The 23,568-nt window shown below is 40.8% G+C and overlaps 1 protein-coding gene across 10 annotated transcripts in view; it reads right to left on the bottom strand.

Moving 5' to 3' along the window:
* CALD1 (caldesmon 1) overlaps positions 1 to 23,568 on the bottom strand; it is a 184,975-nt gene that overhangs the window by 87,967 nt on the left and 73,440 nt on the right. For 4 of the 10 annotated variants that reach the window (XM_060020927.1, XM_060020925.1, XM_060020926.1 and 1 more), the window contains one exon: positions 5,561 to 5,672. In XM_060020927.1, coding sequence (XP_059876910.1) covers positions 5,561 to 5,631 — 71 coding nt within the window. In that variant the 5' untranslated portion in view covers positions 5,632 to 5,672. Of the gene's footprint in view, positions 1 to 5,560; positions 5,673 to 6,337; positions 6,499 to 23,568 lie in introns of those variants that run through there. The other 6 variants (XM_060020924.1, XM_060020930.1, XM_060020934.1 and 3 more) reach the window with 4 other exon arrangements.

Here is a 23,568-nt window from a genome sequence, read left to right as displayed (position 1 = left end):
ACGATGACAACAGCAAGAGTGCTTTCATTCCCTTTATTTATGTCTATGAGCCTCTGAATCTGATAACAACTGTACAATAGGGTCCTTTCTTCTGATCAGAAAGAGGAACTTACATTTGGGTGTGGAAAGCAGGAGCTGGGAATGCAATGAGTTCACATCTTGAAAAGTGAGAGAGCTGCTCGTGAAAACAAGCCCAACGTGGGGAAAAGTACGTCTCACTGAAGATCTCTTCATGGATAAACCATCACTGCAGGTTTCTCAGCAGATACACCAAAGCTCAAAATCCTTTGGGCCAAATATAATAGAAGAGCTCAATTTGAATTGGTGTGAATTCTTCTTGCTGAGACAGTGTGATTCTCCCTCAGAACTTGTTACCAATCACATCCTCAAAACTCTTCACCCAACAGCAAATTCCTGCTTCTCACCTTCCTAAGGTCACCTTCCTAAGGCTCCTGTATCCTCTGAGAAGTGTAGAAAGAAAGCATTTTTGGGGTACTTGTTGAAAAGGAAGAGAGCTGAATATGACCTCTTTGAAAATGCATCCCTTTCCACTACATTTTCCCCTTTGAAAATGTTGTATTCCCCGATGATATAAAAGGACATGAATGCATAATCCAGGGTAGATGATCAGGAAGAGACTGGAACGGAAACAAGTGTATCAAGTGTTGATGAAGATGCACATGGACCAGGGGAAAACACGTTAAGATGCACTAAGAAATACAGAGACAAAGGTAGAAAGGGATTGAAATAAAAGAAACAGAAAGGGAAGCTGAATATACCCATTCATTTTGTATTCCCATGAGATAGGTGAAGAATAATAGACAGCAAAACAAATTATTTGTTTGTTCAAATAAGTAATTGATTCAGAAATACAATTTAATTTGAGATGTGTACAAATAGTCTCTTTTGCCTAGAAACAAAGCATTTAGGATTTTCACTGACTACCTGCTCCATCCGTTCTGCCTGCTGAAATTTTTTTCTTCCCCTTTTTGTCAAGTTGGCTCTAAAGTTACTAATTCATCTATGATATAAGCTTTGTGACTGTTGGGACACTGCCTGGACTGGTGAGAACTCATCCCTATGGTTCAGTTTACTATCTTGTACCTATTCAATACATTTTTTGGATGACTGAATAAAAGATGCATAGGATGAAGAGCAGGACAAAGAAGGGAAGTATATTTTTGATTTAACCAGGTTCCCAGGCTAGGTTACGGTGGGCTAGGTGATGTGAAATGGACTGGACTGCAAACCCTTAGAATGAGGTGTGTGCACAAGAGTCTCAAGGCAGCTGTGATGCAGTGAATGATTGTCAGTCCCAAACCCAGGAAAGCTAGCATGGCCCAAAATGTACAGTGAGCTTTTTCAATAATCTTTTTAAAAGCTCTATTTCTGAGGAATAAAATGTATAAGAATCTAGTTTATTTTAATTTGTGGCTATAACATCTGGTGAGAGTACAGGTTTTAAGTTATTTATCATTGCAAAGTAGAACAGCACCTGCTCGTCAAACTCAATAACAACTAATTAAAATAACAGGGTATTTTTATTTGGAAAGGCTTTGTGGGTAAGAAGTGGACAAGTCAACAGTCTCTTCTCTGTGTTACCATTTCCCCCATGCTCTCTGCAGGGGTACAACATACAAAGGGCATAAGCCATCTTTAAAAATTATCAGTGAATATCAGAGTACATATTACATTTAAGGATGTAAAAGTATAGCTGCTTGATACAGTGTAGTTGCTTTTATACAGGTTGAAAAGCATTAAGCACACTTTTCCCAATTCTCTCATTCTGCTTCTCTGTCCTTGGTGCCCCAAAATAAAGTTTGAAGCAGAGTGGAAGCCCAATAAAATTTTGTTGAATGAGTGACTGAATGAATGAGCCTGCAGCTCTGAGCTTTGGGGCCACTCCAGATCAAGGCTGAGCTTTTTCTTTTAGTTGCATAAATCCAAAGGAGAGTCCATTTTGGCCCCAGGTATTAGGCATAAGCTCATAGAATTTCATTTTTCAAAATGGAAATCTGCCTTATTGTTTTATTTGTTTTTAAATAAAGCAATACATGATCATTGTAAAAAATTAGACAATACTAAAAGCAAAAGGAAAATAAAAATTATCACCAATCCCCCACTCCTGTCACAGATGAAGAAGCCAAGTTCTAAAGCTAAAGGAAGAGGGACTTGCCCAGGGTCTTATATGCCCTTTATCTTCAGATCAAAGCCAAAATTTTAGATGGCGTTTAATTTCTGGTTCTGGACATCTGTTTCCTGTACACACCCTGAAATTTCCCATCAAAGTTGGCTGGACCATAAAGCCTGACCTTCACTATTCCCATAAATGATCAGATTTTACAAAATCCTAAAGGGTGAACATGGACTTGCTTAACAAATTCCAGAATAACAGAACTAAAGTGTTCACCTTGAAACATGAAAAGGTGAACTTAGTACAAATATAAGGAAGTACTTAAGTATTTCTCTTAAAAAAAAAGAAAAGAAAGAAAAGGAATCAAATGAAATACAATATTCCCAAAGGATTAATACAGACAGAAATGTAAGTTAAATAAGTGTATTATAAATTTATTTTAGGTTATTAAGGGTACCTAACTAAGCTTCACTGGGTACATTTTTTTTTTAAGATTGACTTTAAAGAGAGACATATCCCCCCACACAAAACAAAAAACTGGAAGGAATGAACCATGTAGATGTGTGGAAAATTCTTAGGCAAAATCCTGGTTCTAAAAGAACCTAGTTTATTCCCTGTAATTACAGTATGAGTATAACCACAGTAAGTTAGTTCTATTATTCCTCTCACGTTGAGTCCCTGTTTCCCAATTCACATAGCAAACAAAGAAGCTGAAGATACTGATCTAGCCTGATGCCCAATTTCCTGTCCCTATTCCTGAGTCCCCCAAGCCCCAATTCTGTTAGGCCTGCCCCTACACTCTGGCCTGGTCTGTTTTCTGATCCCGCTATACTTTGGTTTTCTAGCACACCATGAGGGACATAAAGACAGAAACTATGTCTATTTATATTTCCCCATTTTTTCTCACTGTTCCTAGCACAGTGCTGATGCTGAATAAACATTTGTTGGGAACAGTATTTATAGACTTTCAGGAGAAACTGAGGTCACATAACACATCATTGGAAAGGATAAGAGGTATGCTCCAGTGGGCCGACACCACCTACAAGGCGTCAATGTACGCTCAACAATGGGCGCCCCATACTCTCCCTGGTTCTCCCCGCTCGCTGAGTTTGTGTCTCCTTCGACGGTTTCCATTATGTCTTTATGACCTCTCACTCTCTCTCTCCGCTTGCTTTCGCGCCACTATCACTACCATCCACTTTCTGCTTTTGTGCTGCCACTGCCCAAACTGACTCCTCTAATAATAATTTTTCTCCCCTTTTGAACAAAGATTGACAATTTCTATCTCCCAATGCCTGGAGGAAATCTCCAATTGGATGTGGTTTCTACCTGAAATTGAACGCTCTCCCCATGCCCACCCAAGAATGGAATACTTCACAGTTGCCCTTTCCAGCTCCTCAGACTTACGTTCTGTGGCACAGTCTGAGTTTCTCCATCTCCTGAAAGATTTGCTAATTCTCCCTCTAAAGACGCTCATGTTTAATCTTCACTTCCATATCTGCTGCCCTGACTCCGTCCTCATCACCGTGTGCTCAATACTAACTCTTCCAGTACGCCCACACTCTAGCCCACTGTAGATAACGCTTCCCAGTACGCATAGCTCCCCCACTAAGTCTCTGTCTGTTACCTTTTATATGAAATAGAAACACCCAAGATGTACGAGTCTAACTCATTCTTCCTTAAGCACTTAACAGGTTTCTTGCACCGGGATTCTTATTTCCACCTCTGAGTTTTGCAGATGTTACTCCCTCCTGTACACGGCTCCCCTTTTACTCTTTGTCATCACCATTGTTACTCCCTCTATGGCTCTCCACTTCCAGGGAGCTTTTCCTGACTGGTTTCATCACAGGATGATAACTGCCTTTTCTTTTCTTGGTATTAACTTTTAGTTCTGACTATATTGCTCTGTTGTTTCTTACTTGTTTAGCTAATGATAATGGTTAAAAAAATAGTAGCATACCATTTATGTGTCAGGTACTAGACTAGGCCGTTTATGAAGTTCAATAATCTTCACAACAACCACAGAAGCTACATAGATATTATGCCTATTTTAAAAATAAGGAGCTGTGGCGTAGCAAGAAGTCACTTGTGCGTGGCCACACAGCTCATAAGTGACAGTTGGGATTTGAACCTACAGAGCCCAGGTACTGTTCAGGGTACCATGTGTCATATAGCAGTCTACTCCGACCAAGTTAATCAAAGGCAGTAATTTTACCTTCTTCTTTTGAATTCTCCATACCAATAGGTAGATCCTATGCTTCAAATACTTTTTGTTGGGCTTCCCTGGTGGCTTAGGGGTTAAGAATCCGCCTGCCAATACAGGGGATACGGCTTCAAGTCCTCGTCCGGGAAGATCCCACATGCCGCGAAGCAGCTAAGCCCATGCACCACTACTACTGAGCCCGTGTGCCACAACTACTGAAGCCCATGCCTAGAGCCCGTGCTCCACAACAAGAGAAGCCACTGCAATGAGAAGCCTGCACACCACAACAAGGAGTAGTCCCCACTCGCCGCAACTAGAGAAAGCCCACGCGCAGCAACGAAGACCCAACGCAGCCAAAAATAAATAAATAAAATTTTTTTAAATTAAAAAAAATATATATATATTTTTTGTAAGTGTAAGTTTCTAGTTTTCTGCTGCAGGATCACTAAGGGGTCATCTTACTACCATCTTTTCACTTGTGCACTGGAATTACTGAGGCAAAATTGATTTGCTTTTAAGATCATTGTTTAACATTTTTCTTCCTGTGAATGCCTACTCTGCTTTCTCAAAAGAACATCTGAGTTAAGTCACATTAAATGCCACTGTCTTTTGCTCTGAGGCCTAAAATTTTAAAATATGCATTTATACCCCTTGCCCCACATGTTACTGCTTTATTTCCCCAACCTGCCCTTGTAAGTCACCACAACAGAGGCCTCACACAACATAGCAGCTTCCAACTAGACTCAGAATCTCCACAGTTCCACACTCCACTGGCTATTAACCCATCATATGTGAATTACTGGATTTGGCGGCTTTTCTAATAAGAATAAAACTTTGTCATAAGATCCATCTGGGTCTTATTGCCTTTATTCTTTTAGAGTGAAGACTTCCATTTCCAGAATGGTTTCAACATTCAATATTTGTCATTTCAATATTGTAAGTGCTTTTAAAACTTTTATCCATACATTGCTTGTGTCATTTAAAAATTCTAATATGAAAGACAATGATTCAGTGCAACTATTTGTTTCGTCTCCAATCTCTCTTTCTCTTGATGTTTGTTTGTGCAGAACTTAGAGTCTTAACGGTTAGGAACATTTTCTATAACTGCTTTCGCAAACAGTTCAGCGTGCAATACATTCGGCCCTTGAGGCTGATGATCTTTGAGGCCTGAAACCAATATTGTGGATAACAGAATACAGATACCTTTGAACCCAGATCCTTACCTTTCTGCTTCCAGACGCATCTCTTCCCGCTTTTGCCTCCTAAGTTCTCTGCGACGTTCAAAATCGTCCATGGTATGGGTTCAGATTTAGGGAGACCAGATAATATCTGGATCTAAAGGGGAAGAAGTAGAATCAATATCATAGATGAGTTGGAGGATTATTTCCCCTGAGTCGCCTCAGCCCCTCACCATTTTTTTTATCCCCTTTTCCTTTACTCTTAAGAAAAACACCTTAGAAGATGAGTGAGGTAGCCAGTGATCAATTTCTGCCTCCCAAGCCAAGCCTTGTCCTTTATGTGTTAAATTCAGTCTCATTCATGTAACTATTAGAGACAAATAAGTAAAATTCCAGGATCACAGTTTAAAAAAAAGGGGGGGAGACGGAGAGGTTTGAAGACTTGAAATATTGCTGGGATCACTTGAGAGCTACTGAATGGTTTTGTTCTTTGTAACCTGCTGAACTACAGACAAAAGTTATAAAAAAGTGAACAAAGAAAGAGGAAAGGAGAAAAAGAGTGAAAAAAAAAGAAAAGTGGCAAGAAAAGGAATTTGTAGGAACTAAGAGAAAAGTAAAAGAAAGAAATAATATAAGTATCCAGGCACAATTTGCATATCCTAAAAGAATATTAATATCAGAATGATAATAAAGACCACAGCAGTAATACCACGAATAAACATAATGCAGCAGCATTTTTAAGAGCAGTTACATATGATCAAACTGTTTTCACAGCTCAAAAGTAGCAGCTCTTTGTAACCCAACCATTTTATCCTTTCCTACCTCCTCCGTGATAGTTTTAATCCCAGAAAGATCTTCCCTTTCCAGCTCTTCAACTGAGGATTCCGCTTTTCCTGCGTTTCTGTGCCATGGAGTCAAGTATTCCAGAATTCCCCTGCAGCCCCCAAACCCAAAATGACTACCAGAAAAGGGGAAGCGGGCTCTTTTTGTCCTTGCTTTGTTTACAGAGCTGTCAGTGGTTAGTTAAACTCGGCCTGGAATCTGGCATTTAAGGCCTGCTTGAAGATTGTTTCCTGTGTGGAGCGGGAGGCCTCCACTTCCTCTGGAATCCTAGACTCTCTGCTGCACTCAGATCACAAAAAATATTTTCCAGCCCTTTCTGTGCACATGAGACGAGCCATTTGCCCTGCGTAAGAAAATAGGGAGACGTGCAAAACCTGAAGCCATCCCCTAATGGCATCTTTGTGTGAGGGAATGAAAAGCAAAACTTAGACTTTGAAGCCTAGTTAAGAAACCTTCTTAAATTGTCAGATTCTTTTATTTTTCAAGCATTTTTCCCCTTAAAAAACCCACAAAAACAAAAATAAAATCTCAGCCAACCAAAACAGAATTATACAACGTTTGAATGTTTCCCCCCCTTCTTATTCCCTAGGGTATTATTTATACTGCTTATAAATCCTTTACAAATTCAAATTTGGGTGTTTATTTGGGGTTTTTTTATTTTACAGTGTTTTTCTATCTAACTCTTAGAAAGAGTACTTTCCAAGTACTTTGTTAGTTATGAAGGAAAGAATCAGTTTTCCTTTTTTAAAAATTATTCCATCAACCCTGAAAAAATTTCTTTCTATTTTCTAGTCTGATCTCTCCATAGTTATCAGAATGAAAAAAAAAAGTGATTTGAGGGTCTCCTGAGAGGCTGTTTGTCTCCCTGGGGTGGGTTCCTGTTCTGAGCGCAGTGCAGGGTGCATGAGGACAGCCCTGGGGGCAGTGGGACCAAACCTCGATGACTTGAACCCTGGGTGCAGTGAGAGCAAAGGCTTCTCGTTCCTTTCTTCAGTAAAGTCTTTTGTTGTATATAAACCACTTCTGGAATAACTATAGCAACAGCAAACAGAAATGGGAGAAAGAGGTCTGTCTATAAGCAAACAATTTCACTTTTCTTAATTTATCCAAGCAGCTTAAAGAGCAGCCTCTAAGCCTCTGGGTCTCGCTCCAACCTCATTAAGCCGAGGAGTCATGCTGGCTGCTTGGTAGCAGTGGCAGCTGCTGCTCAGCCTGTACCTCTGGTGCAGGTGCCAATGAGCGGTGAAACGAATATCCGCAAGCAGGCCGAAGATGCACACGGCTGGCCGAGCCCAGCAGCACCTTGGAGCACTCAGGGGAGGTGATGCTGACTAACACCGTGTGGCCACTGTGGCCGGCCACGCTCACTGGCTCTCCACCCACGCAACTTCCCCCGCCCCCCCCCCCCCCCCCCCCGTTCCCTCCTCCTACTCCTCAGCTTTTATTACTTACTCGGGTGTTTTTTCCTCAACCATAAAGAAACGCTACCCGGGCTTCCCTGGAGGCGCAGTGGTTGAGAGTCCGCCTGCCAATGTAGGGGACACGTGTTCGTGCCCCGGTCCGGGAGGATCCCACATGCCGCGGAGCAGCAGGGCCCGTGAGCCATGGCCGCTGAGCCTGCGCGTCCGGAGCCTGTGCTCCGCAACGGGAGAGGCCACAGCAGTGAGGGCCCGCGTACGGCAAAAAAAAAAAAAAAAAGAAACTCTACCCAACTAGTTATCTACTCATGGAATGCTGCTGAGTGTGTACGTGAGGCACTGACGGGGAGGGAGAGAGGGAGTGAGCGCTACATGAAGCATCTACACAGACGGTGCCTTTCTGGGTTCTGCTTGGTGGACATGTGGCGGGTGTACCTGAGGCAGAAGAGAAAGCACGTCTGTGTACCGTGCGGTGTGGGATGACTCTCTGCTGGGGTGTGTGTGTTGTGTCTGTGGGTGGGAAGATGTGTGTGCTTGTGAAAATGGCTCTTTGTTGGTCTCACACCAGGATGGAGCAGAGGTCTTCCTTAATCCTCACACCCTTTATATCACAGAGCTTCTCTGAACCTCTCTGGCACTGTTCCTAAGCGAGGCGAGCCATGTCTGGGGAGAATTGTAAGTGATTTTCCCCCTCTTTTGGGAGCAGCAGCTTCCATGGCCTCAGCTAGTAATCTCTCATTTCTTCCCCGACCCCCAGTCAATGCTGGATTCCTTCCACTAACATTGGATAGGAAACAAACTCTCCATCAACGAAGTGATGAAATGTCAAGGCAGAGAGCTTCCGTAAACAGTAAAGCTCACGAGTGTCACAAGTGGACAGAGTAGCCTGAAAGAGAAACGCAGGCAAAGGGATGTATGTACCAATGAATGTGACAGATGGGTTCTTGAAAAGTTTTATGAAAACCCAAATTTTGGGGCTGGGGTGATTGTAGACATGCTATTGAAAGAACCCTGATGTGACTCCTTTTGTCAAAGGAAGAGAGGCGCTTTACAAAGGCAGTTGAACAATTACCTTCTGATATACCTGTCTTTTCAATATGGGTTCTCAAATATCCGATTTTCTTGAAATAGGGCATGCCTATGCTACTGCAACTAAGTAATAAGTCGATGTTAGAGACTTCAAATCACTTAACACGCTGCCCTTCCTTTGGGTAATGACACCACCAAGCCCGTGGCCCAGCTGAATGGTGCCGTGAGTGGACCTCCTGTGTCTCACCTCCACGCCAGGACATCCTGAAGCTTCCTCCCTTCCCTATCCTTCTTGCTACTTTTCCCTCTCGCTTCTTTTGGGGGGAGGGGGAGATATTTATCAATATTTCTTCATTTCCCTTTTTATTTGTCTCATTCTCTGATACTTTTTTTTTTCCTTCTCCCTTTCCCTCCCTCTATTGGGAATTAAAATCTATTTATTAAATCCAATCTAGGATTCTTAAAAAAAATTGAGTTTAATTTCTGATGTGCATCTTTCAATCAAGAATTCTAACTATTACTATGTTTTATATTTGCAAAGCTTTTTTCTTTTTCCTTTATGGGCATGTGGCCCTCACTAGAGTTATTTTCTGTGACAACGTTATAAGGAGACCTACTGTTTCTGCTTTTGTTTGGGACAGGGTTGGTGGCAGGTAAGAAGCCCTCTTAGGTGTGTATGTGGGTGTGCATGTGTGTGTGTGGGTGTGTCTGTGTGTGCATGTGTGTATGTGCATGTATGTGTGGGCACGCACACGCACACAGGTGTAAATACAGTCGAGGCAGGAAGTGGTGGCATGCAGGCCAGTACTCTGTTATTGGCGGGAGAAATTTGTAGAGAAAGCTAAGCTCTATCTATCTTCAAATCATCATAAACTGAATGGTGAATGGGTTGGAGGAAGTCCTTGGGATTTCAGGGCAGTGCCAGTATTGGTCTTGGAATGCATCAAGAATAAAATCTATTCTGTCAGGGACCCTGAATAAGTTAATGCAACTTCCAAAAGTAACCAACATTAATTGAATATGTGCTATGTGCTGAGGCATTTTTTTAAACCATTTAAAAAAATTAATGGGGCTTATTTCTTAGTTTTAAGTTTAAGGAAATATTGAACATAAAGTACAGAGTACCCATATATTCCCTCTCCTTCACCCCCGCCCAGCTTTTTCTGTGTTTGCATTGAAATGTGTATTCCCCACCAAAAGATATGTTGAAGTCCTAATCCCCAGCACCTCAGAATGTTACCTTATTTAGAAATAGTGTCTTTGCAATGTGGTCAAGTTAAGATGAGGTTATTAGGATAGCCCTAATCCTGTATGACTGGTGCCCTTATAAAAAGGGGAAATTTGGACATAGAGACAGATATACACAAAGGGAAGATAATGTGGAAACACAGGGAGAATGCCATGAGAATATGGAGAGCCAGGAACACCCGAGGCTACCAGAAGCTGGGGGAGAGTTGTTGAACAGACCCTTCCCTGGGGTCTTCAGAGGGACCCTGTTGACACTTTGATTTCTAGCCTCTGGAACTGTGAGAAAATAAGTTTCTGTTCTAAGCCACCCAGTTTGTGGTACTTTGTTACAGCAGCCCTGGCAAACTAATACAGCCTATTATTAAAATCTTGCAGTGGTACATTTGTTACAATTAATGAACCAATATCAATACATTATCATTAATTAAAGTCCATGGATCACATTAAGTTTCACACTTTGTATTGTACATTCTATGGGTTTTGCTAAACGCAAAATGTCACGTATCCACCATTACAGCAACAGACAGAATAGTTTCACTGCCCTAAACAGTCCCTGTTCTCCTTCGAGGCATCCTTTCCTCCCTCCCCCACTCCAGCCCTTGGCAACCATTGCCTTTTTTAAAACTGTTTCTATAGCTCTGCTTTTTCCAGAATGTTGTGTAGTTGGAATCACAGAGCATGCAGTCTTTTCAGACTGGTTTCTTTCACTTAGCAATATGCATTTAAGTTTCCTCCATGTCATTTTGTGGCTTGGTAGCTCTGCTGGGCCATTTAAAAATATGTGTTCTTATTTTATCTATCTATTTTATAATAAATCTGTGAGGTAGCTATTATAATCCCCATTTTAAAGAATTTCAAAGTGTGTGCTCTTAACCACAATAATATTCTTGAACTAACCCACTATTCCCCTCTAGGAATTGTTTTCCCTTTCAGGAAGTAGGTAAGGGTGCCTCCCTCCCCCACCTCCTACTGAGAAATTCTGAGAAGACTACTGTCAGTGATCTCCAGTTTAATTCATTGGATCATTTAAACTCAGGTAAGAAGTGATCTTAAAAATTATTCAATCCTCTTCAATTTCAAACCTATTTGGTTTAGTTCAGAGAATTATCATGTCTGGGAGATAACTAAATTAAACCTTGCAAATGTTTATTAAACTTCTGTTATTTTATTGTTACTTCTTGTAAGATTCTTAAACTAGGATGATCATATCTGGACCGCTTCATTGCATACTTTTCTTTGAAATTTTAGTGCTTCTTCATTTTATACTTTCCTCCTCTTATCCACTGTGCCCTCATCTCCAGCATAAGAATTTCTCTGTTATTGCAAGGAACTCTAGTCTTTCAACACTGATAACTGTTATTAGATCCCCGTTTGACTAGTTATCATTGTATACCCACTGTAAAATTACATGGTCCAACTACTTCCATGAAGCCCCCCACAAAAACATTTATACCATCAATTTTCGATGAGCATTTACTGAGCATTTACTATGTGCCAGGTTCTCTCTAGGCACTGGAGATATAATGGTGAAGAAGACTGAAAAGGTTCCTGCCTTCCAGGAACTTTTATTTCAGACTTTCTTGCTCTTTTAAACTTCCACCAGGCAGATCATAGCCATCTTCGACCTTGGATCACACCCATCATTTGCTTTCTGGTTTTTGTTCTTGAGATTCAAGGCTTTGTGGGAGAAAGTCAGGGACCATGTTTTGTCTATCCTAAAGGTTTATGTTAACTTCAGTTGGGCCATCACTGCAACTCAGTGATGCCTCTCTTCATCCTGTATGTACCGGGTGATTTCTGCGTATAACACATGCCAGCAGATTCTCCACCTCTGCTCTTCAAATTATCTTCACTCACCTCAATCCTTAAATTGCCCACTCCACAAACAGTGACCTGGATTCAGACTTAGGAGACACAGGATGACCCTCTCTGAGCCTTTCTTCTCTGTAAAATGAAGTGGTTGGACAGATAACGTCCAAGGTGCCATCCTACTCCATGTAATACTACGGTTCTGTATCTGCTCTCCATCCAGCAAAGATGGATTCATCACACATGGGATATACATGTTTCCTTCTTTCCACATTTGAATGTTTGGATACCTCTGTGCCTTCTCTTCTAATTTTCTGATTTAGAAAGCATTAACCTTCCTTTCAAGCTGATCATCCCATGGCGCCCTAGATAAAATTATTTTATTACCTCTCAAATGTGTCATATAATTTTCTACCTCTGCTCCTTTATTCATACCATTCCATCCATCTGGAGTGAGAGCCCCTATCCTCTTCATTGTCCATATTCTATTCAGTTGTGCATTTCTGGCTCAGATTTCACTGCCTTCATGCCTTTCCTGAGGACTCTAGTTTGGTAGCGATATCTCACTACTTGAATATCCATCATTCATTTTGGTAATTAATAACCTACTGCCTTGCCACTGCTTATTAGTTGTTCTAACTACTACTTAAATATGTTACCTATATTTTACTTTCCACATGCTTTCATTCTTAAGATTCTGTATCTTATGAATAGATACAGTCTTTTAAAAAATCTTTTCACTCTTGCGACATAGCAGGCACTCAGGAATTGCAGCTGATTTGAACCGTTGGATTTTTATTCTCGATTTTACCATTCTGAGAGTGGAAAATGTAACTCAAGCTGATTCATCTCTGTACTTTACTGACTGATCAGTGTTTACAAAGTTAATTAAAGACCTTGGTAATAGACTATATATGAATCTCAAAAGTTATATAAACCCACATTTGCAGTAGTGGCAGTAAATCTGGCAGTGTTTTCTTTCTGACTATAGAAAATGAACTTTTGTCTTTTTCAAAAAAAAATCAATTTATCAACCTGCTTTGCTCTTTTCTCAGCTAAATTGTTCATTTGGGAATCAAAAACCAAATAAACACACGGACTCTAACATACCATTTGGACTTAACTTTAGCTCAACCTTCGCCACTTTGTTCCAAAAATCTGTGCTACTTAAAAAAAATGCAATCACCGAGACACATGTGTCAAGACCAGCAACACAGAAATAAGAATGAATGGGATCAACCTGAGGAGCTCTGCCTTCTCAAGTTGTTTCTTTTCTCTCATCACTGGAATCTAGAACTCAACGCCCTACTGAGAGCAGGTTAACAGGTTATGGCTTGTTCTTTCTTTCCTCCCCTGTTCAGTCTTTTATCATTACTTTCTCTCTACTTGTATTTCTCCATTTGCCAAACAGGAGAATGGAAAGACTTAATGTAACAAAAGTCAATGTCTTTGTGGCCTCTCTTCCACCTTAGGAGGAGCAGGTACTGGGCATGTTAGATTTGTGAAGGAATGGTGTTTATCTACACTGGTTTCCACACTGGGGAAGACCACACACTTAGGGATTTTATGTGTCATCTCCAAGTGTTACCACCCATTTGGAACACTTTAAGTTGTTCAAAACCCCATGGCTATCACTGACCCTCCCAAGTAAGAAAAGTAGATTCACCTCTATTTAAAGAAAGGAGACTGAGACAAATAGGGCTTTGGTATCAGTTCCTTAACCATGACCAATCAGTGGAAAAGCAGGACTGATATTTAGGCCAATCTCTAAGCCAACCTGAAAAGTTTTCTTAGAAGAGCAAGAGAAGTGAAAATTTGGAACACAGTTCCTTTGGCACCCTTTTCGAGAGTCTGAAATTCTTTTCTTTGGCAAATTCCAGGAGAATTAGGCCGAAAGACACAGAACAGAACATATCAAATCGGAAAAAGGCATGTGGTCACTGCTGCTCTCTTGGTTCCTAAGGAAGAGAAAAAGCATCAAAAGGCGTGGGAGCGAATCCTACCACAGACAGAAATTCTACACCAATCTGTAAGAAATTTCTTACACCCAGGTAAGAAAATAAATGCATAGCTATGCTTAAAGAATTCATAAATGTGCTTTCTAAATGCATGCCTGATAACAGAGGTTAATTCTGATGTCACATCAGGGTGGGATCCTGACCCCAATGGAACTATTCGACAATGGGTAGGGCTGCTGAGAAAATGTAAACCCCTATTACTGGAAATAGTCAGGTAGAGGTGAAATAGCCATCTGTTTAGGGCTGTAGTGAAAAGATATTTTTTGAGATCCTAAGGCTGTGCTGCCCAATATGGTTGTCAGTTGTCACATGAGGCAGTTTAAATTTAAATTAATCAAAATTAAATTAGAAATTCAGTGTCTCCGCTTCACCAGCCCCGTTGCAAGTGCTCTGTGGCCACATGTGTCTAGTGGCTTCCATGCAAGACCATGCAGAGAACATTTTTGTCATCACAGAAAGCTCTATTGGACAGCCCCCCTGTGAAGCCTTCCAACTCCTAATACAAAATGACTTTACCACGGAAAGTAATGTTATGCAGTTCAGAGACATGAAGATGTGTCAGACATGGTGTCTGTCTTCAAAGACCTTACAATCTCCTACAGAAGATGGAATACAATGAGGGGTATGGTAGGGTCAGCCTTCCAAAGCACGGATGTGCTTTTTTAATCCTCTCATTAGTAACTTCTTTGTTCTCCTATGGAGGGTCTTTTGGATCTGCAATCTTGCTGTTCTGAGCACACTTGCAACTGAGAAAGCGAAATGAATGCTCAGTGAATGCAAAAGAAGCTGAGATACTGTCTGAGGAGAGATCACACTTCGAATTGCATAACAAGGCCTAAGAGTGGCTTATTTGGAACAAAAGATCGGAGGCCATGGGTCTGTACCAGTTATAGACATGGTACAGAGGTCATTATATTTTACATAACAGTAGTTTTACTTGTGCATGACTCTGGCCTTTCTGGTCTACTTGGCTATAAAAATATCAGCAACCCATGAGTCTGCTCCTTGTGATTGGTTTTTCATCTAATATTTCCAATTTAGTGATCAACAAGATGATCCAGAGCCTTAGCCAGATATTCTGCTAATATAAGACATTAGCAAGGTGACAGAGTTTAGACGGCAGGATGCAAATCCATTTACACTGCTGGGAACGATTCAAAGGTATGTCTTAGAGGTACTCTGTTACTGGCAACATTTTTGCACATGGAGGACATGCTATTACGATCAGGGACTATTTATTCCCTAGTAAGTTACTAAACATCTATTCATCATGATCATCAAATGCATTTATTGTGTTCTGGAATTAGGAAGCGAGTTAGAGACTATCTTCTGGGAGTTAATAATCTAAGACGATAAGCTTTGAAACCAAACCAAGGGACATCATCCCTTATGTCTTTGGACATAATACACAATTTAAACATGTAACTCTGCAAAGAAGTTAAATAATAAATTGAAAAGTGCCTAGACTGCTTCCTCCTTCCTTTCACATGAATCATTTACATGGTAGTTTCACCCATTTGTTAGTTTGGGAATTTCTGGACTTTCCTTCAAGTAAGAAATGGCTCATAGTGCAGGCCTGCTTAAGACTAGCATGAGACTACAGGATCTCTGAACCTTGTACTCACTGATAAGAGTTTGTACTGATACCTATATTATTGGAGCTGGTATTTTAATGACTAAGTATGTATCTGTCTTCCCTAGAAGATTATAATCTCCTTGAGGTTATTACTCATTTTTGTGATCCCTCAAAGTTCTTGACTATTTTTTCTTATAGTCAGCACTAAGTTCACACTTGAATTAAAATGGATTCCGGGGCATTGCTTATTTTTGGATTTCATTGGTAAACAGATGAACTTGGCTAAGACATGATCAAAAGGCCATGCCTCCAGTTGAGCTCTTAGTAACCTTGGGGATGGTGGTTCACTAGGAAGCTCTATTTTATACTGTGATTTGTAGTTGTTTTCTTCTAGTGGAAAAGAAACTTGTCTTAGAAAGACATTCTGTTTTCAGGAAAGAGGGGTATTAGACATTTGTAACTGAGGGAATCAGTCTGTTCTGGGACCTTCAAAGAAAAAGAAGGACAAAGAAGACATATGTTGAATAAGAAAAGAAGAGAATTAGGGTTGAACTGAAACGCCCCAAATTTCCAAGGCCTTTGGAGATGCCTTGCCACTCCTCCATCATAATTAGAAAACACTGACATTCAGAGCTGATTTAAATGCTTCCATCAGTCTAAAAAAGTGTTGCCTGATTTTACTCTGTAACCATGCTCAGTAATTAGAAACATAAGGCCCTGTTCTGGATGTTTTCTTGGGAACCTACCCTCCCAGGCCTGGTGTCACTACCCATTGGCTACAGGACCTTTATCTTTTCTCACCATCTCTCTTAGGAGCCCCTGCCCAGGTCACAGGAAGAGTGTGAGGTTGCCATGGGCATTCCTGGAAAAACTGGAGACCTCTGGCGCCACCTCAGACTCTAAAATACATGGAAGAAACTCATTTTGCCTGCCTCTTTCCTTGCTGAAGCTCTATAAATCTGTATTGCACTTGGAAGGCAGTAGTTAAAGTACAGTAAGAAAAGTGTTCAAATCAGAAGATTCAAAAGAAGGATCTTTGTGATGACCGGCTTGAAATGACATCTTTGTTTGTTTCGGAAAACAGAAAAGCTATTCCAATGGTTGATTCTAGAGTTCCTCACACACTTGCTGGGAAACGTGTACTTTGCAAAATGTAGGATTAGAATATGATTTAACAAGCAGCAGCAGCAGCTTTTTACTTCTGACAAAATCCACAAAGAAAATGGAAAAATACTTGTAATCAAGGACTTCAACTCAACAGTCACCTAACTTGTCAAATTAAAACATGTGGCAAACACCTGCCAAGCATCTTGAAACAACTATACCTTCTTATTTTTCTACCTGACCTGTAATCTCTTTGGAGCACATTTGCATTTCCCAATTTTTCACACTTAAACAATGCTGTCCACACCATGTATAGAGATGACTAAGCAACTTTGTATTAAGTAACCGAAGCGAGTCCTGCCAATTTTAGAATAATTAAGTTTCTGCAATCTAATATAAACAGTTCCAAGAACTACTTGCGGCCTACCAAAAGTATATATTACAAGTAGTCAACACTGAGGCCAGCTGGCAGACAGATCAACCTATTAAAGTAGAATTGTTCAGAATTCAGAGTATTATTTTTCTTTTCTCCCATTATTTTTGCTGCATCCAACTTTGTTTCTTTGGGAATGTTTTCAAGTATACAAAGCAAGAAAGTAATGTGGAATTGCACCTCTTCTAAATGAATGAGCATTTCTCTTGAGATTCTTTAGAACCCACAAGTCAGTCCCATTTCAACGCTGTCTACACAGGCAGCCAAAGTAAAATAGAGCAAGTGAATCCACTTTGTTCCCACTCAAGCTAAAGTGTTGGTATTTTGCTTGACCATCAGAAAGGTCAACAGTGACCACCAGACAAGCACATTAAGTTATATGCCTATCAGACACCTGAAATATCTTTCTGACTGTAATCCTTGTACTGCCTCTACCACGTAGCTTGCTGGATCAAAATTTATTACTAATAAGGCTAATGTCATAGGTTTAATTCTACCAGGAACGAGTTAACTATTTGAGAGAAAAAAAAAAATCCTAAACTATTGCCATGTGCTTTGACATTAATCTTGGCCAGCTACATGGCAGATGTGGGCTGACAACTTTCAGTTGAGAACATAGAGATGGTTAGACCAACCCATCCCACCATGACCTTCAAGAGAGTGTATGGGACCTAGAGTCTGTCATACAGAGTGAAGTAAGTCAGAAAGAGAAAAACAAATATTGTATGCTAACACATATATATGGAATCTAAAAAAAAAAAAAAAGGTCATGAAGAACCTAGGGGCAAGATGGGAATAAAGATGCAGACCTACTAGAGAATGGACTTGAGGACATGGGGAGGGGGAAGGGTAAGCTGTGACAAAGTGAGAGAGTGGCATGGATATATATACACTACCAAATGTAAAATAGATAGCTAGTGGGAAGCAGCTGCCCAGTACAGGGAGATCAGCTCGGTGCTTTGTGACCACCTAGAGGGGTGGGATAGGGAGGGTGGGAGGGAGATGCAAGAGGGAGGAGATATATGTATATGTATAGCTGATTCACTTTGTTATACAGCAGAAATTAACACACCATTGTAAAGCAATTATACTCCCATAAAGATGTTTAAAAAAAAAAAGAGAGAGAGTGTATGGCCAAATGAATGGGAGTGTGTCATCACACAAAAAGCCTCTCCACATTCAACTGCATTTTAAGCCCTAATGTCTTCTTCACTGTGTTTAAATTCATATATATTCAAGAGTGGTAAAGGCTCTACAACCATCATCACAACGATAACTTCAATAAAAACATTCAACAAACATTTATGAAGTGCCATTTGCTACCTTACTGGGTGTAGCAAATAAGTTGTGAATGCAACTACCCTGCCCTCACCATGCTTATAGTCTGATGGTGGAGACAGGCAATGAATAAATAAAATACAAACTGCGACAAGGGTTAGGAACGAAAAATACAAGCTGCTATGAGAGAACTACAGGAGTGACTAATGGTTTTCTTTGGGTTAAAATACGATATAAGCAGTAATAGCTTTTTCAAACAAGAATGATATTAATACACTACAGACATGCATTCATAAAGGGAACATAAACGTATGAGACTGGAGTTTGTATTTATTAAATATATATCAACATCTATTTGCCAGACACATGCTCTTCTAGGTGCTGATAAATCGAACTCTTCTCTACTTTTCTGTCCTAAAGAAGGGAATGAAGAGTAAAGTAGCTCGTCAGGTTTGAGGGATGGTGAACTATTCTCACCCTTTCTCTCCAACCCCAGATCCTGTGTAAGTAATGTACAAATAATGACCTATGAGATACTATCTGCTGGAATTGATATAGACACAGGGAAGCCACTTAAGATATTAACTTCACACGGCTAAAGTGGAGGGCATCTTTCTAGAAATCATCCAGCTCAGTGACCTTCTGACAACAAAAGCATGTTTCTCACCCGCCATCAAGCAGAGATTTGCTGATTTAAATGTAGCTGGTCCACTTTGTTTTTTCAAATTTTGGTTCATGATTCCAAGAAATGAACAGCCCGTAATAAATTTACTCCAGTGGCAGAATATCTCACGACCAGCTTTTCTACTTTGAATACCGCAAACAGACCTTTAATTTGTTGACACACAGCCCCTGGACATTCATGAAAACAAGATGTTCTCTTGCTGCTTTTTAAGTTAATCAGATTTAAGTCAGGGTCTCAGCCGAATTTCAAAAACAGATGTTCCATAGCAAAAGGGCTGAACTGACCCCAGCAAGGAGAGGCTGTTTCACTTGAACTTGAATATTCTTTGTTAGCAGGATGAGCGATCAAATATGCCTGAAACTGGAAACAGGAGCGACCCGAGGTTTACTACTGTCTCCATTCAATGACTGCCCTGGGGATCTGGGAAGGTTGGGCATCCATGACTCTTGGTTTGGGGAATAAGCTGATGCCTGGAAGGTTTAGGTGCCTAGGTTACGAAGCGGGTTAGTGAGGAGGGATGATCTTCTCCCACACACCACCATCCTGTTTTCCTGTCGACCTCGGAGGCCCTCCATGGAATGGCTCCACCGTACCCAATGCCTCTCCTGACTCACACTCACGTGCAAACACAACTCACAGCCAGGCCAACTCCTTAGTTCTGCTACAATCCAGCTGGTATTTCTGCCTCTGGGCCTCTGTCCCTGTTTCCTCTCTCCTGTAACCTGAAGTGCCCTCCACTCCTCCTGCAAATCCCATATATCCTTCTAGAGTGTAGCTCAGTCCTATCTTTATTCCAGAATCATCCTCGCTTTCAACTTCTGCAGCATTGTTGGCACTGCTCTTTTTGACGGTCAATACTATACGACTTTGTTATTCAAATGCTTTATAACCTCTCTTTCTCTTGAGCAAGCGTGAAGCTGCCTAATGTCAGGGTCTGCCATCTCCTCTTACATCCCCTCACAGTGCCGGGTGCTTTGCTCCGCCTTTATAGGTGCATGGGAATGGCTGCTGAGTTGAACCATCTCCTCTTACATCCCCTCACAGTGCCGGGTGCTTTGCTCTGCCTTTATAGGTGCATGGGAATGGCTGCTGAGTTGAACCATCTCCTCTTACATCCCCTCACAGTGCCGGGTGCTTTGCTCTGCCTTTATAGGTGCATGGGAATGGCTGCTGAGTTTAACTTATTGAAAAGCTTCTGGCCTAAAAACCCAAGTTCCAAAATTCCACAGCTCTGGCCATTAGTGCTGTTTGCCCCGTGTTCCTGTTTTGCCCCTTCTGGGCACCTTACAGAACTGTACTTTGGGCCTCCTTGTGGTCAGCTGCGGCCAAGTGACTAGTTCTGGCCAATGGGTTGTGAGCAGAAGTGTCATGTCACTTCCGGGGCAGACCATTTAATTGTTGATATTAGACCCTTCAGAGCTTTTTTTCTCTCTACCATGGTAGCCAGCAATATTTCCAGATAGCAGCTCTCAGCCGGGGTCCCCAAGTAAGGATGGCAATGATGTGGACCAGAGACTCCAGCCTATCCAGGGTTACGGAGAAAGCATGTGTGACCAACCTTTGTTGTTTAAGTCACTGAAATTTTGAGTTGTCCCTGACCGCAGCATAACCTAGCTGGCCATGGCTGACATTGCCTTTGTTAACTCCGTCCGTGATGAAAATGATCTTGTGATATTAGGCAGTGCACATCTCTGCTTCATGAAGGTACTTATTCAAATTATCCCATTTTCTATTTCTGTTCTGTGACATCTAGTATATAAATAGGAATGGGTAGACTAATCAGGTAGGGCCTCAGGGAGTGGAAATGGCTCATTGGTTCCACCTGCCTACTCCAATGAGCCATAGAGCTGCCGCTAACTGTAGCAGTGCTCATGTATTACGTGTTCACTCATTTACACCAGGGATGACAAACTTGGGGAGTGGTGGCCTACGGAGAAATGGAGGATGCATGCATCCCTAAAAGAATTCAAATTCAAAATTTTAAGAAAACCATGCTGGGCAAAGGAAGCACATTTGCAGGTCAGTGTGGGCCTCAGGCTGCTGGTTTGTGACCCCTGATTTATACAGTCCTTCCTTAATGGCTATCATGTGTCAGGCTAGGCGCTGTGAGGACTTACAAGAATAAACTTACAAGTGAGTTCATATTAGTGCACTCTAGATGGAGCTTATTTAGTTAGCCAATGGTTATAGAGCACGCACTACGTACCCAGCACAGTTCTAAGAACTTTATAAATATCAGTTTAAATCTTTATAACAATCCTTATTGTCTCCAGTTTACAGATAGAAAGACTAAGGCCCAGAGCAGGTGTGTCATTTGCCCAAGGTCACAGAGCTAGCAAATAGTAGAGCTAGGATTTACATCCAGGCAGCCTAGCCCTAGAGTCTGTGCTTTTAATCACAACACTATGCTACGTCTCACAAGACCTGTAAATGCATAATATTTACGAGGTAGCTTATGGCGAGAACCCTGTTGATGAAATGATCATGTGACTCCCTGAAGGATCTATGCTCCTCTACAAATGCCCCTGACTAGAAGCTGTTTCCTGCCAGGAGGATCTGGCCTGCTTGATGTTAGGGTGAGTCCATATTTGACGTTTATTAGTGAAATAAAAATCAATCTCCTGTTTATATTCATTTGGGCTTTGGCAAACTGATCTATTATTTCATTTAAGCGAGGTTCACTTTAGAAAATAAGCTGAATTTGTCCTAAAACCTTAAAAAAATAAATTACATCACTTCACACTTTGACTATTTCTTTGCTTTTTCATTTAATTAGTTTTAGACAGGAAGCAAAATCATCCAAGATTATATGTTTGTGTCAATCTTAGGGCAGACTCAGATATTGTAGGACCTGAAAATTACTTGGGAGGCCTTTAAGAAAGAGAATGCAATGTTAAATGTAAAAAATTAGGCAGGGGTGTGGCAGAGGTCTGTTCAAGTGAGGGGCCCTGTGGCTTAAGGGCCACTGGTTTCATGGTGACTCTCCTTAGGTCTCTCACCTTTGATTCTTATGAGCATTCCAATAAAAATGCCACAAACCCTTACTTGGCTCTTAATTTTCAATTATTTTGATACTACAGTTACGTTCACCCCCTAAAAAGTTCTTCATGAAAACCAGAATTTAGGAAACAAATAAGGAAGGGAGCTATTAAGCATCATTCTTCAAAGAGATTTTCAGAAAAGCAGAATTACAAAACACTGCAGTGTTTTGCCTATAAACCACATAATTAGAATGATGGGTGGATGAGAGGGCAGAGAAATGTAAACTATTATGATTCTTTGTCAAGATGAGGACAATGAAAAATAAAGTATCAGAAATCACAATTTACGTCAATGAATATATTATCTGAGTCACTAAATTTTCATTGCATTGAATAAAAAAAAAAAAAAAAAGAGTCCATTTTATAGGAAGGAATGGAGGAACACCAGAATTGTCAATGCAGCCCAGATCTAATACAGCCCTGGATGGAGAAGTTCCAATTCAATATATAGCTGTAGAGTGAATAAATTAGTAAGTGACCTGAATATGTGTGTTTGAGGAACAAGAGAAAGGACAGATGGTGCTAAAGGGGTCACAAGCCTCCTCCATCAACCCCAACTTACAACTGCACGTTTTACTTCTAAACCATTAGCCAGCAATCTGGGGGAGGCAGTAGATATGTCCCCAGAGTCTCTCATTATAACAAATGTCTTTATGTTTATAAATCTTGTGAGTCTGTGATGGAATCAGATTCACAATCATGGGTATAATACACTTATTGGAGGAATTCTTTGAAGAACTTGGAGAAAATGCTTTTAGAAGAGCTCCTTCCATCAGGACCACCGCATGTTTGTATTCACTCCTTCTCTGCATCCTCTGGATATGATAAACACACTTTTCCCCAAACTCAGGATGCCCCATTCCACAGTATGTCATTCTTGGTCATTAAATAACAGGACTCGCTATTAATGTTGGCCGTCTCCATCCCTCTTGAACAAAGTGTTTTCAGCCAAAGATATTAAACTAGTCAACCTCTCTTTTCCCCTGTCAGAGAAACAGCCAGTATCCTGAAATCACAGCTCATTTGTACCACGCTGGCGTGAATATTCAGACTCCATTTGTCTCCAGCTCTTAAAGGCTGGTGTTAGCATGAATGATAGACATTTTGTTTTGAATTAGCAAAAAGAAGGAGAAAAACCCCCAAATAATAAGTTGGGCCTTAAAATAGCTGTTTCAGGGAATGCAGCTCTGCCTTTTCCTCCAGTAAAAGTCGATTTAAAAAAAAACCTAGATTTAATTTGGCATTAAGTTGGATTTGGGATACAGAGAATAGTAGGAAGGAAAATGTCTCAGTCTTTTCCCCCCAGATTGAGCCTTTAAATCCTATTGGAGGACTGCTGCGTGGACTAGTGCAAGATGTTTACAGCTTTGTTTTGTTGAACATCCCAAAGCAAAGTCTGGACGTAGCTGAGTCTGTGTCCTTGAACTGTACAAACCCTGTCACAGTTAGAACTTCAGGCTTTTGATAGTTTTGTTTGAATGCTAATTAGCAGGATCAGTTTTTCCTCTTTACTGCGTACTCACTCATGCTTTTTGAAATCAAAGTCTGGAAAGGAGTTCTAGACAAGAGCT

Source organism: Delphinus delphis, chromosome 9, assembly GCF_949987515.2.
Source record: "Delphinus delphis chromosome 9, mDelDel1.2, whole genome shotgun sequence".
Classification (NCBI taxonomy): domain Eukaryota; kingdom Metazoa; phylum Chordata; class Mammalia; order Artiodactyla; family Delphinidae; genus Delphinus; species Delphinus delphis.
The sequence above is the reverse complement of the archived record's forward strand: the minus strand, read 5'-3'. Positions and strand labels throughout refer to the sequence as shown.